General features: G+C 40.1%; 3 protein-coding genes across 4 annotated transcripts in view; 2 read left to right on the top strand and 1 right to left on the bottom strand.

Annotated features, from left to right (window-relative positions):
* The window catches only part of LOC146478334 (lysosomal-trafficking regulator-like), an 83,242-nt gene that overhangs the window by 16,451 nt on the left and 52,787 nt on the right, over positions 1 to 14,004 (bottom strand). The window lies entirely within an intron of this gene.
* On the top strand, positions 487 to 3,847 carry LOC146478335 (uncharacterized). Its single transcript, XM_085111862.1, has one exon. It carries the CDS (start codon positions 1,537 to 1,539, stop codon positions 3,187 to 3,189), a length of 1,653 nt encoding a protein of 550 aa, XP_084967988.1. The 5' UTR covers positions 487 to 1,536; the 3' UTR covers positions 3,190 to 3,847.
* Positions 6,657 to 9,330, top strand: LOC146478336 (uncharacterized). Its single transcript, XM_085111861.1, has one exon. It carries the CDS (start codon positions 6,930 to 6,932, stop codon positions 8,583 to 8,585), a length of 1,656 nt encoding a protein of 551 aa, XP_084967987.1. The 5' UTR covers positions 6,657 to 6,929; the 3' UTR covers positions 8,586 to 9,330.

Below are 14,004 nucleotides of genomic sequence, written 5' to 3' on the forward strand. Positions count from 1 at the left end.
GGGATTTGTTAGTATATCCGGAAAAAGTATGATGAAAAATGCCTACTTACCAAAAATCTGCATCTTATTGCAATTTGGGGGCGGGATACTAGCACAGTTATGCCCCGAGGACTCCATACAAATCCTTCTAGTCTTGTCTCAGTTCTTTAAAAACGTTAAGAACTGAGACAAGATTAGGAGAATTTGTATGGAGTCATCGAGGCATAACTGTGCTAGTATCTTGCCCGCAAATTGCAATAAGATGCTGATTTTTGGCAAGTAGGCATTTTTCATCATGCTGTTTCCGAATATACTAACAAATCCTACAATTTCATGAATTTAGTTTTTGTGACGTCAACACTTTAGGATTCTGTGTGTGTTATGTTGTCCTAAGTTACGACAAGAGCTTCAACTTTATAAACAAAAATATGCTCGAAGAGAAGATGATTTACATTAAAAAAAATATGTAAGCGATTTTGGAGGTTTAGTAAGGTCTTTTATTACTCGCAATCGCCTTGTTGTGAAGCTAATTTCAGTACGTTGATTTGAGATAAGGCTTTGTCAAAGTTCAGAGCTCTAGTATTCTTCATCTCCACCGGCTTATCACTCAGCTCCTTTTCAAATCATAATGCCGCACGCTACCACAGAGCTTGTAACGCAATACGTGAGAAGGCGCTCCTATTAACTCAGCATTCCAAGAATTGAGGAAACTCATTTCACTCTAAGAATTGCTTATGTTCCTCCTGGAGAGTACATGCCTAAACAGGAACACTATTTTTAGCACTCAATGTTGAATACTTCTTTCTGTACTTTTCAAACGGTGAAGCAACTGGGAAAACTGGTCAACTGGTACGATTTTTCTGTTACAAGTATTTCGAAAAGACCTCTTTCAGTTCCATAGCGGAAGAGAGATTCGTGACTGACTAAGATTTGGCAGACGAAAAGACATGGATTCAAAAGTGAAAATGGTCTCAAATGACCATAGATTATTTAATGCCGGAATAAATACATATATTTCTACCCCTGTCGAATATTCGAACGACAATTTTAAATCTTCCCTCGAGCATAGACAAAAATGTTTTTGTTTCAAACGATGGGATATATTGAGTACAGTGGGGCATAAGAGAGCACAAACAACCATTTTTTTTTTCTGCTGCCTCTGTGATTGACAAAAACAAGGGACATTCCGAAGACAAGGACGGGATTAATTCAAGTCATGTGACTCGAAGGTCATTCCATCCTTTTTATCAATAACTTAAAAGCATCTTCATCTCCTTCAATGGAATACGAAGCAAATGTTATTTTTCAGCAATTAATGCGGTATAGCCGAAAGAACAAACAATCACAAATTCAGTCTGGTCTAGGATCTAGAACCGCCGGAAAAAAGAAATTCAAGGTTATTAGACACAAGAATGCTATGACGCAATAGCCTGTTTATATTCCTCCGTGATTAGTTTCGAATTCCACTTTGCTTCAAAGCGACCTGTCCATGCTTTCCACTTCAACTAGTTGTAAAGCTAGCGTCGTAAGAGTTGAGTTATTTCTGCACAACAAAAAATGGTGTCGATAGTCACGGCCGTGTTGGAGGCCACGGTAGGTTTTCTTGTAACTAAAGGCCGCGATGTAGCAGCGGCAAAGCTAACGGAAGGCGATGTAACAGATGAGCGATTTCGTAATATGATTGTGCGCGAACTCGACGACATTAAGTCAAAGCTGGACGGATTGTCAAGAAAAGATCTACTGTCAAGTATCGGCTTCTTTAAAGAAGGAGTTGTGTACCTGTATCAAGCACTGAATAACAAATCTAATGGAGACGAAAATACAGTGCAAACACAAGCAGCAGCCGAAAGTGAAGAAGCCAAATCACAATTCAGTCTCCAATCCGAGATTGCTGGTGAACAAATAGTTTCACTGGTAAGTGGCCAGACTGGCCGGAGAAACTTGCCCCTCAGTGACTTAAATGACTCTGGTAAAAGAGCGCTTTCGAAAGCCAAAAAGCGCTTTGATGACGCTCGGATGAAAGCTACTGAGGCCTTTAACAACGTTGCTCTAAGTACATCCGATCGCATTTTAGCCATGCAATACCGCGTGATGTCAACCATACTAGAAGAGATAGACAATCCCAAAGAGGCATTACCAGTGTGTAGATTGTGCTTAGAGGAACTGCACTCGATGCCAGCCGTGGTGAAGAGCTTTCAAGTGGACCGAACCGGAGGTTTAAGATCGTGGTTCACGAAACAGGAACGTGACGAAATTATTAGTTCTGTCCGCGACGTAAATCGTGTTATTGGCAGGGTCACAGCAGTGGTTGATGGAGTTCTCAGCAGCCAATTCGATAACTGGCCTTCCATAAATATAGGAGAAAACGCTAGAGTAGAACCAACTTCTTCTCTGAAATTGGTCGCCCCGTGGTCATTTGGCAAAGAAGGAGAAGGGAAACTAGAAAATCCGCAGAGCATCACGACAACCACACATGGCGACTACATTGTAGCAGATACGGATGTTATCAAAGTCTTCAACCAGGGCGGGGAATTTTTGTACTCTTTCATTCCTGAGCCCGGGATTGTTATTGAAGATGTAGTAACTGATCATTCAGACAACTTATATGTGCTGTTTAAGTCGAAGATATGTGTGTTCGATAATCCAGTTAAGAATAATAACAAAAAAAGCAGAGTGATTAATCTGGAGGGAGCAGTCCAAGGGAAGTCAGTAACAGTAAATGGAGAGCAAAAAGTGTTTGTTCTGATCAAATGCTTAAGGGAGAAAAGGGTGAGGGTGTATGAAGCTGACGGACAGTTTGTCACCAGTTTTGGAAATTATAGTTTTGGATGCAAACTGAATGGCCATTTTTGTACCGGTGATGGTAGTGTTGTAGTCAGCGAATACTGCCCTTATTTGTCTCGCATTCAGAAATTTGATGCACAAGGAAAGACACTCGTCCATCGCCTCCTTTCAGGTATGGGTTTTCGCGAGCCGATTGCCATGGCAGTTCATCCCACAACCAATTGCCTAATTGTGGTAACTGAACCTTTAGCCATTTTAATTTACAACGAAGGAGGGCGTCTGGTGCGCTGCGTGAAATTTGACACAGATGATAGGATATATTTCGTAACCGGAGTAACAGTGACTAAGGAGGGACGGATTGCTGTACTTTGCCAGATAAAAGAAATTAATAGTCAAGACTTTAAGGGTGTGGTCTACGTTGTTTAGGCTGCGACAACCGGTATCGTCGGGATCGAATCAAAAGTTTTTCTCGCCACAGGATCTTGAGAAGTACTTCTCTATCGTATAAGACATTGACTTCGCATATATCTGTCGTTAGTGACTAAAAAACATTTTTTGCTATGTGCAATAAAAATTGTCATGACGCCTTGTGACTCTTAACCGTTTTCTGAACGGTATCCACCCTCTTCAAAATAGCAATCAGTAATTTTGAAGTTGAAGTCCTTGTAACGAAAATGAACATAGATAATATAAACAATCGTAAAACAGTGGTGCGAATTTTTAACAACACAGGAAGGCGTGAAAACTGTGACGTTAATCTAAGATTTCATCACTAAATGAACTTCAAATAATTTACTTATTCGAATTTTACGTTAGGGACCTGAAAAAACACGAAACGTCCCACAAAAGCGAGCCAAATGTTTCTCTTACTTTTCAGTAGTTCCTTGGTGCCAATGTACGAAAAAACAACTATATGCTAAACTCTGCCAAAGTTTGATCCTTCCTTCGTTATACACTTTAAGTGTTATTGCGATCTGTGGGGTGGGGTGGGTATTTTTATCTCTAAGGTTATTTCAGGGCCAGTACCCCTATTATTTGTGTGCTACATAGTAAATACTTTTTGTAAATAAAGTTTGTCGTTGTAGTTATTGTTGTTGTTGTAAGTATTTAGTCTAGTGATTCCAAGACCAAATGAAGGGGCTTCCTTGTTATTTATCTTGCTCCTGTCGCTTCGAATTCGAACTAAAAGGCTTTGTTTTTGTTTGATGTTAAGTAATTTTCATCGCATTTCACTGGACGTGCCGATCTAGGTCCTAAACACTCCGACTATTAGCTTTTCCATCAATCACTTTATTTTTAGCTTTTGCTGTTTTCATTGTCGTTTCGTTTTCGCTGCCAGCAAACAGTGTTTGTTGATTGTTGTTACTATTCAGGCCAATTTCCACAAAAAGGAAACGGATGAGTGGTCATATGGAGACCAGGCTTTGCAACCTTTTTCCCACTGGGGGTTTTTGTATCAGGCAGACGCACATGTTAAGCCCGAGATGTACGCCTTTGATCTTAATTTGTTGCTAATCATGTTTTTAGCATCTGTTTTATTTGTATTTACGCATGAGGACGGCATTAAACACTCGGGCTCACAGTTCCAGCTGCAAACCCACTCCCGTGGTTGAGTCGTGATTATAAATAGGAATGGGAGCATTTCGATTCCCCCCTGGAGTCTATCACAGGTTCCATCACAGGGTCCCCAGCAACTGCAAGCAGGAAAATGAGAGTATTTATATTTTTCCTTGGATTTTAGTCCATTACAGGGTCCCCAGCGTGAGGTAGCTCGGAGTATTTCTACTCCCCACCATTGCCCACCTGGATGGGGCGCTAGTCTCTCTCACAGGGTCCCGAGCATGAAGTGAGATGCTCTTCTATCGTGGAGTAGCTTCCAGCATATAACGCTTCGTCGGTACTCATCTAAGCACGTGGGTTATTCGCGAAACATGGGCCTCAAAACCACGCCGGGCTAATTTGATTAGCTGATACACCACAAACAGTCAAAAAAACAATAACAGGAACCCCTGAGGTCGAGAGTTGTGACTCGCAGAGGGCTTTATAAACACGCTTAGTGTCTTCATATGCAGCACTGGACGAAAAAAAAACGTATTTAATCAGGAAAGAACCGTTAAGACTTAAGAAGCTATCTGCGAATTTGTGAATTTCCTTCTCTTCTAGCATAAGTTAGCCTTGATTTTACGCTTAAGTTCGGCAAACGGCAAAGTATCATAGGAATAGTGTATACAAAATTTTCATTTATAAATATTTGAACATGCATTTCTTGTGTAAGGTGTCAGCCAGAGAAAATAACAAGCAAAAAAACAACACCAAAAAAACCCAAAAATCGTGAAGGGAAGGGGTTTGATGGGCGAGGGGAGGCCAAAATTCAAAGCAAGCTAACAAACAAACAGAGCCAATCAAATCAGAGTACCAATCCTTGAGATGGTCTCTCCTCTCTGCAGAGGCCTCTTTCGCACTCGAGCGAAAGGGACTAGAGAGAGTGAAATAACGAGGAGCGCGGGTAACGGCCCGTCGCCCCCTCGCCACTTTTCAGGACAGTGGTGTTCGGATTGTGTGTTTTTGTGTTTGTTTTTCTTCCTTTTTTTTTATCTGGGAATTGAAAGTCAAATTCCAAAAATTAAGGCAACCTTCAACAAAGCGAAATTGTCCCAAGTTAAACCAAATACGCTCAAAAGCAATTCTGAAGGTTTTGGAAGTTCTTTTCTTACAGGCAATCGCCTTGTTGTGAGGCTAAATCCAGTACGTTGATTTGACATAGGCTTTGTCAAAAGTTCAGAGCTCTGGTACTCTTCAACACATGTTCTTCATCTTCACCAGCTTATTACGAGTACTCAACTCCTCAACTCCGTTGCAAATCATAACACCGCACGCTACCATAGAGCTTGCAACGCAATTCAATTAAGAGAAGACGCCACTATTAACTCAACATTCCAAGAATTGAGAAAACTCGTTTCATTCTAAAGGAGGCAGCGTGGCCGAGTGGATAGGGCGCCGGACTTGAAATCCGGTGGTCCCGGGTTCAAGTCCCGCTCTGACCGCTAGCTGGAGTTGTTTCTCGGTAGCCCCGAGTTCAACTCCTCGGACGCGCTTGTAAATAGCCAGCTGGTCTGCCTCCTGCCAGTTGGGATTTTTAACCATGTTATTTTCAATTTGTATTATTTCTTTATGACGTTTAATGCTCGGCCCCACTAGCACTTGTGCTAAAAACACTGCCAAGGGTAAATAAAGGTTATTTTTTTTTTTTTTTTTTATTCAGGAATTGTTTTTGCTCCCCCGGCCTGGAGATCAGGGAGTACATGCCTGAACAGGAAAAAAACCGTTTTCATCACTCAATGTTAAATACTTCTTTCTGTACTTTTTAAACAGCGAAGCAAATGGGGAAAATGGCCAACTGGTACAATTTCTCTGTTAGAAGTATTTCCAAAAGACCTCTTTCAATTCCATAGCGGAAATGAGATTCGTGACTGTTTAAGATTTGGCAGACAAAAATACATGGATTGAAAAGTGAAAATGACCTCAAATGACCCTAGGTTATTTAATGAATAAATACATATCCCCTGTCGCAGATACGATCGACAATTTTACATCTTCCTTCGAGCTCTGCATAGACGCAACTGTTTTTGTTTCAAGAAACAGAATACATTGAGTACAGTGGAGCATAAGAGAGCACAAACAACCATTTTTTTCTGCTGCCTCTGTGATTGATAAAAACAAGGGACATTCCGTGTTAGATGAGCATAATCGAGAAAGTCTTGGATTTCAACAGATATGCGAGGAATTTTATTTTCACAATTTCCCGAAGATGAGGACGGGATTAATTCATGCCGTGTCTCAGATGACACGAGGGTCATTCCATACTTATACAAATAACTTAAAAAGTATCTTCATTTCCTTCAATGGAATCCAAAGCAAATGCTATTTTTCAGTAATTAATGTGGCATAGCCAAAAGAAAAAAGAATTACAATTCAGTCTGGTCTTGATCAAGAACCGCCGGAAAAAAACAAATTCAAGGTTAATAGACACAGGAATGCTATGACGCAATAGCCTGTTTATATTCCTCCGTGATTAGTTTCAAATTCCACTTTGCTTCGAAGCGATTCCACTTCAACAAGTTGTAAAGCTAGCGTCGTATTAAACAGTTATTTCTGCGCATCAAGAAATGGTGTCGATAGTCACGGCCGTGTTGGAGGCCACTGTAGGTTTTCTTGTAACTAAAGGCCGCGATGCAGCAGCGGCAAAGCTAAGGGAAGGCGACGTAACAGATGAGCGATTTTGTAATATGATTGTGCGCGAACTCGACGACATTAAGTCAAAGCTGGACGGATTGTCAAGAAAAGATCTACTGTCAAGCATCGGCTTCTTTAAAGAAGGAGTTGTGTACCTGTATCAAGCACTGAATAACAAATCTAACGGAGACGAAGATACAGTGCAAACACAAGCAGCAGCCGAAAGTGAAGAAGCCAAATCACAACTCAGTCTCCAATCCGCCACTGCTGATGAACAAATAGTTTCACTGGTTAGTGGCCGGAGAAACTTGCCCCTTAGTGACTTAAACGACACTGGTAAAAGAGCGCTCTCAAAAGCTAAAAAGCGCTTTGATGACGCTCGGATGAAGGCTACTGAGGCCTTTAACAACGCCGCTTTAAGTACATCCGATCGCATTTTAGCCATGCAATACCGCGTGATGTCAACCATACTAGAAGAGATAGACAATCCCAAAGAGGCATTACCAGTGTGTAGATTGTGCTTAGAGGAGCTGCACTCGATGCCAGCCGTGGTGAAGAGCTTTCAAGTGGACCGAACCGGAGGTTTTAGATCTCTGTTCAACAAACAGGAACGCGACAAAATTACTAGTTCTGTCCACGAAGTAAACCGTGTTATTGGCAGGGTCACAGCAGTGGTTGATGGAGTTTTCAGCAGCCAATTCAGTAACTGGCCTTCCATAAATATAGGAGAAAACTCTAGAGTGCAACCAAGTTATTTTCTGAAATTTGTTCCTTCGTGGTCATTTGGCAAAGAAGGTGAAGGGCAACTAAAACGTCCGCAGAGCATCACAACAACCACACATGGCGACTACATTGTAGCAGATAAGGATGTTATCAAAGTCTTCAACCAGGACGGGGAATTTTTGTATTCTTTCATTCCTGAGCCCGGGCTTGTTATTGAAGATGTAGCTACCGATCATTCAGACAACTTATACGTGCTGTTCGAGTCGATGATATGCGTGTTTGATAATCCAGTTAAGAATAATAACAATAAAAGCAGAGTGATTAATCTGGAGGGAGCAGTCCAAGGGAAGTCAGTAACAGTAAATGGAGAGCAAAAAGTGTTTGTTCTGATCAAATGCTTAAGGGAGAAAAGGTACATCGTGAGGGTGTATGAAGCTGACGGACAGTTTGTCACCAGTTTTGGAAATTATAGTTTTAGAGACAGACAAAATGGCCCTTTTTGTACCGGTGATGGTAGTGTTGTAATCAACGAATACCAGTTGTGGCCTTATTTGTCTCGCATTCGGGAATTTGATGCACAAGGAAAGGAACTCGCCCGTCGTGTCCTTTCAGGTGGGCGTTTTGGAGAGCCGAATGTCAAGGCAGTTCATCCCACAACCAATTACCTGATTGTGGCAAAAGCACCTTTAATCATTTCAATTTACAACGAAGGACAGCGTCCGGTGCGCAACGTGGAAATTGTTACAGATGATGAGATACGGTCCATAACTGGGGTAACAGTGACCAAGGAGGGACGGATTTCTATACTTTGCGAGATAACAGAAATTAACAGTCAAGGCTTTAAGGGTGTGGTCTATGTTGTTTAGGCTGCGACAACCGGCATCGTCGGGATCGAATCAAAACTTTCTCGCCACAGGTTCCTGAGAAGTACTACTCTATCGTATAAGACACTGTTATCTTCGCATACATCTCTAGTTGGTAACTACAAAACAATTTTGCTTTGTGCAATAAAAATTGTCATGGCGCCTGGTGACTCTTAACTGTTTTTTGAACGGTTCCCACCATGGTTAACCCTTTAAGCCCTAACAGTGATCAGCATCAAATTTCTCATTCTAATATCAACGCTTATTCAACTCCTGAGGTCATGAGAATTAAGGATATGATCACCCAAGGTGAATTTTCTTGATATTTAAATAACTTCTCCCCAGTACTTTTATGAGAAATGTATGGGGACAAGATAGGAGAATTTGCTCTTTCATATTAGGGGTTAACCGGTTAAAATAGCTATCAGTTATATTCGAATTTGAGTCCTTGTTAAGAAAATGAACATATATAATATATACTATCGTGAAACTGTGATGCAAATTTTTAACAACACAGGAAGGCGTAAAAACTGTGACGTTAATGTAAGGTGTGATTACTAAATGTATTTCAAATAATTTTCTTATTCGAATTTTAAGATAGGGACTTGAAAAACACGAAACGTCCCACAAAAGCGAGCCAAATGTTTCTCTTACTGTGCAGTAGTTCCTTGATTCCAATGTATAATAAGTTTGATCCTTCCTTTACTTTAAGTGTTCTTGCGATCTGTGGGGTGGGGTGGGGTGGGTATTTTTATCTCTAAGGTTTTTTCAGGTAGTTAATACCCCTATTTGTGTGCTACATAGTAAATACCTTTTGTAAATAAAGTTTGTCGTTGTAGTTATTGTTGTTGTTGTAAGTATTTAGTCTAGTCATTCCATGACCAAATAAAGCCGCTTCCTTGTTATTTATCTTGCTCCTGTCGCTTCGAATTCGAACTAAAAGCCTTTGTTTTTGTTTGATGTTCAAAAATTTTCATCTCATTTCACTGGACGTACCGATCTAGGTCCTAAACACTCCGACTATTAGCTTTTCCATCAATTACTTTATTTTTAGCTTTTGCTGTCTTCATTGTCGCTTCGTTTTCGCTGCCAGCAAACAGTGTTTGTTGATTGTTGTTACTATTCAGGCCAAGTTCCGTTAAACGATACGGATGAGTGGTAATATGGAAACCAGGCTTTACAAATTTTTTTCCACTGGGGGTTTTTGTATCAGGCAGACGCACATGTTAAGCCCGAGATGTACGCCTTTGATCTTAATTTGTTGCTAATCATGTTTTTAGCATCTGTTTTATTTGTATTTACGCATGAGGACGGCATTAAACACTCGGGCTCACAGGTCCAGCTGCAAACCCACTCCCGTGGTTGAGTCGTGATTATAAGTAGGAATGGGAGGATTTCGATTCCTCCGTGGATGCTAGTCCATCACAGGGTCCCCAGCAACTGGAAGCAGGGAAATGGGAGTATTTATATTCCTCCTTGGATTTTAGTCCATTACAGGGTCCCCAGCATGAGGTAGCTAGGAGTATTTCTACTCCCCACCATTGCCCACCTGGATAGGGCGCTAGTCTCTATCACAGGGTCCCCAGCATGAAGTGAGATGCTCTTCTATCGTGGAGTAACTTCCAGAATATAACGCTTCGTCGGTACCCATCAAAGCACGTGGGTTATTCGCGAAACATTGGGCCTTAAACAAACGGCTGATCTGATTAGCTGATACACCATAAACAGTCAAAAAACTATAAAAGGAAGTAAAACCCCTGAAGTCGAGAGTTGTGACTTGCAGAGGGCTTTATGAACACGCTTAGTTCCTCCAAATGCAGCACTGGACCAAACCAAAATAACGTAATTATTTAATCAGGAAAAAAAACAGAAAAAAGAAGAAGCAATCTGCGAATTTATGAATTTTCTTCTCTTCTAGCATAAGGTAGCCTTGAATTTACGCTTAAGTTCGGCCAACGGCAAAGTACCATAGGAATAGTGTCCACAAATTTTCATTTATAAATATTTGAACATGCGTTTTTTGCGCAAGGTGTCAGCCAGAGAAATAATAATAATAATAATAATAATAATATTATTATTATTAATAATAATAATAATAATAATAATAATAATAATAATAATAATAATAGTAATAATAATAATAATAATAATAATAATTGAACACCAAAATTAAAAAAAAACAATCGTGGAGGGAAGGGGTTTGATGTGCAAGGGGAGGCCAAAATTCAAAGCAAGCTAACAAACAAACAGAGCCAATCAAATCAGAGTACCAATCGTTGAGATGGCCTCTCCTCTCCGCAGAGGCCTCTTTCGCACTCGAGCGAAAGGGACTGGAGAGAGTGAAATAACGAGGAGCCCGGGTAACGGCCCGTCGCCCCCTCGCCACTTTTCAGGACAGTGGTGTTCGGATTGCGTGTTTTTTGTTTTTTCTGGAAATTGAAAGTCAAATTCCAAAAATTAAGGCAACGTTCAACAAAGCGAAATTGTCCCAAGTTACGACTAGACCTTAAACTAAAACAGATATTCAAAAGCGATTTTGAAGGTTGTGGAAGTTCTTTTCTTACAGGCAATCGCCTTGTTGTGAGGCTAATTTCAGTACGTTGATTTGACATAGGCTTTGTCAAAGTTCAGAGCTCTCGTACTCTTCAACACATGTTCTTCATCTTCACCAGTTTATTACGAGTTCTCAACTCCTTTGGAAATCATAACACCACACGCTAATATAGAGCTTGCAACACAATACACTGCCCTCTCCTAGTAGGGATCTATTGTCCTGATTGTCTTTAACAAAAGCAGGCCAATTTCATCTCTCTGTTTTTTTTTTTTTTTTTTTTTGGTGAAACGAGAACAATTTATAATCTTACACGTTTATTGAAATTACATAACCAAAATAGAACACGTGAGGTCAGGCCACGTTACGATATCTTACTGGAATTTCCGGTACAACTATAAGTAGCATAGCACAAGGGAAACAACATAACGCAATCTTTGTGGCTCACACTATTCCATTAGCAAGGACAGTTTTATCAATCTGCGAATAAGTGAGGCCACATTAAGCATCCCGCGAAAATGTCATTAGGGGCATCTTCTTTATTCATTAAACTGTGCCCTTTCCTAGTAGGGATGTATTGTTCTGATTATCTTCAACAAAAGCGGCCCAATGAAAATCCATTATTGGCGCGCATATCACGATGGAGGGGACCCTCTCATCCCTACCTGTGTGACGTCAAATCATTATTTGATTTATTCATTAAACCTGGATTAAATTCTTCTCTCTCTCCTAGAGCAGACGTTTTTGTCGACTATTGTGGCGGCAATATTGTTGACATGTTTTCGACTCAACTACGCTGTTTTCAAAAAGAAAATTAACCCTTTTGAAGCGGTAAATCTAAAGAATAACTTCTAACAAGAGAGCTTCTAAGAAGCACTCGACAGTTAAAACGGTGGAAAATGGACAGCTCGCGAGGAAGAATTTTGGTATTGACTGGCCAGATTGTGTTTTGCAATCACGGAGAGGAAAGGTCAAGCTTAGCTTAAAATATTACCTGCGCTGCAGGCTTTGTCAAACTGATGCCTAAACATTACTGAAAATCCACTTCATAAAAAAAGTTTAAGGTTTGATTGTCAATTTCTACTTAAAGTTTTCGTGTTCATTTGGGGAAACGTTTTGTCTGTCTTTAATTTTTATCTTCAACAATAATTTCTGTCTTCTGAGTCATGATCCGGACCGGGTCATGACGTTTTCCGAAAACAATTTCCGGTATGATCGGGAATCAATAGGTAAGTTCAGGGCCTTCTCTGTGATATTGCTGGTAACCATGTAAAACTGGCTGATAAAAAGCAAAAACAGAATATAAACCCTGTTCTGAATATGGATATTTTCTGTAGGACAGAATAAAAAATATCCAACAATGAAAAGCCAGGGCTACTTGACAGTTTGCAATACAAGAAGAAAAAAGGCTATACTAACAATAGAAATCACTGAAAACAAGTTATAATTTATGTTTAAATTTAAGGGAAAATATTTTGGCTCTTGAAACAGTAATAATTTAACAACAGAGTAAAAAGAAATTAAATCTCATTTTGGTAAAATCATTGCGAAAAAAAAAAACTTCTCTGGAGAGCATGGTCGTTCTTTCATAAATCACATATGTAATTCTTATGGCTATGAACCTTATGTGATTTTGTGGGAAAATACAAATGCACTAGCTGTGACAGTGGCATGTCAGCTCTTCACACTCAACAAGATGTACAATGATTATTATTGTTTCAGTTTTGAATGAGGTTGAGTGGCTGGTTTGCTTGTTTCACTCAAATTCACACATCCTCATAGACCAAGAAACAAACAGAGGGGGACATTTGCTAAATAAAAATATGGGTGACATATGATGTAAGACTGCTATTAAAGGTTTCGTCCTCAGCTCTGCTCATTAACCAGCTGCTTACTCTTTAGTAATCCAGTAGTGGGGTTTGCAATATGTTACTTGAACCGTATAATACTGAGTGGCTTTAAAATATTAGGCCACTTATGATTACTTCATTCACTTTTGAAAAGCTGCTGTAGAATGAGGCAGGTATCTAATCAGGTATTCTGTAATTTCAGGTAGTTTTCAGATGTAGCTACCCACTTCTTAACTGAAGTTATACATTATTTTAGTTTTGTCAAAGCTTTATTGAACTGTAGAAAAAAAGGCTACTAGTTCTCTTTATTTCTGAGTACATACTTTGATGCAGATTAACTGATACACGCTAATTGTGAACGCAACCGACATGGCATGTATTTAATAAGTCTACAGTTGTTCGCAATAAAGTTCTGTTTACTATGCGCAAACAGCAAACAGACAGAAACTTCTTACCCAGAGTATATTAAATAACATTTTTGCTCGTTGTGCCATGCGTCTACGCCCAGTGCAGTTCCCGAGTATATGTGTTTCTTTTTCCATATTAATGTCGGGCTTGAATGAGCCGTTCGAAGTCGCCGCAGCGTTTTCTTTGTAGCCATACGACTCCAAATCCTCACGCAGAGAACTCATAATCCAATATATTCGCTAAAATTGTCCTCTGGATCGCTTCTCGCCGAACTGGAAGACAAATTTTACACTGAAATATTCTTGCCCATTCACTTCCTTTAGCACTGTAATTGAGTGGCTTCTTCCAGGGAACGCGCGTTCTCCGTTGAGTGTATGACGTCACAGAGGATCTCATAGAAGCAACCGCTTTGTAGAATCACCACGGGCTTCACTCTGCGAACTGAGTAATGGCGGACGGGTTTTCGACGGTTTTCGGCCAGTTATTTCTAAGCCCAGTAAGTTTATACACAGGTTATTTATTGCTATCTATGCAATTATCAACTCATTGAATGGATTGAAGCGTGAAAAGGGGCAAAGTAAAAATAAACATTTTCGTCATAGTACCACTTTAA

The sequence above is a fragment of the Pavona decussata genome, unplaced genomic scaffold, assembly GCF_977016875.1.
Source record: "Pavona decussata unplaced genomic scaffold, jaPavDecu1.1 SCAFFOLD_64, whole genome shotgun sequence".
Classification (NCBI taxonomy): domain Eukaryota; kingdom Metazoa; phylum Cnidaria; class Anthozoa; order Scleractinia; family Agariciidae; genus Pavona; species Pavona decussata.

Coding starts and splice junctions, on each gene's coding strand:
- LOC146478335 (XM_085111862.1), top strand. CDS start 1,537: ATGGTGTCGATAGTCACGGCCGTGTTGGAGGCCACGGTAGGTTTTCTT.
- LOC146478336 (XM_085111861.1), top strand. CDS start 6,930: ATGGTGTCGATAGTCACGGCCGTGTTGGAGGCCACTGTAGGTTTTCTT.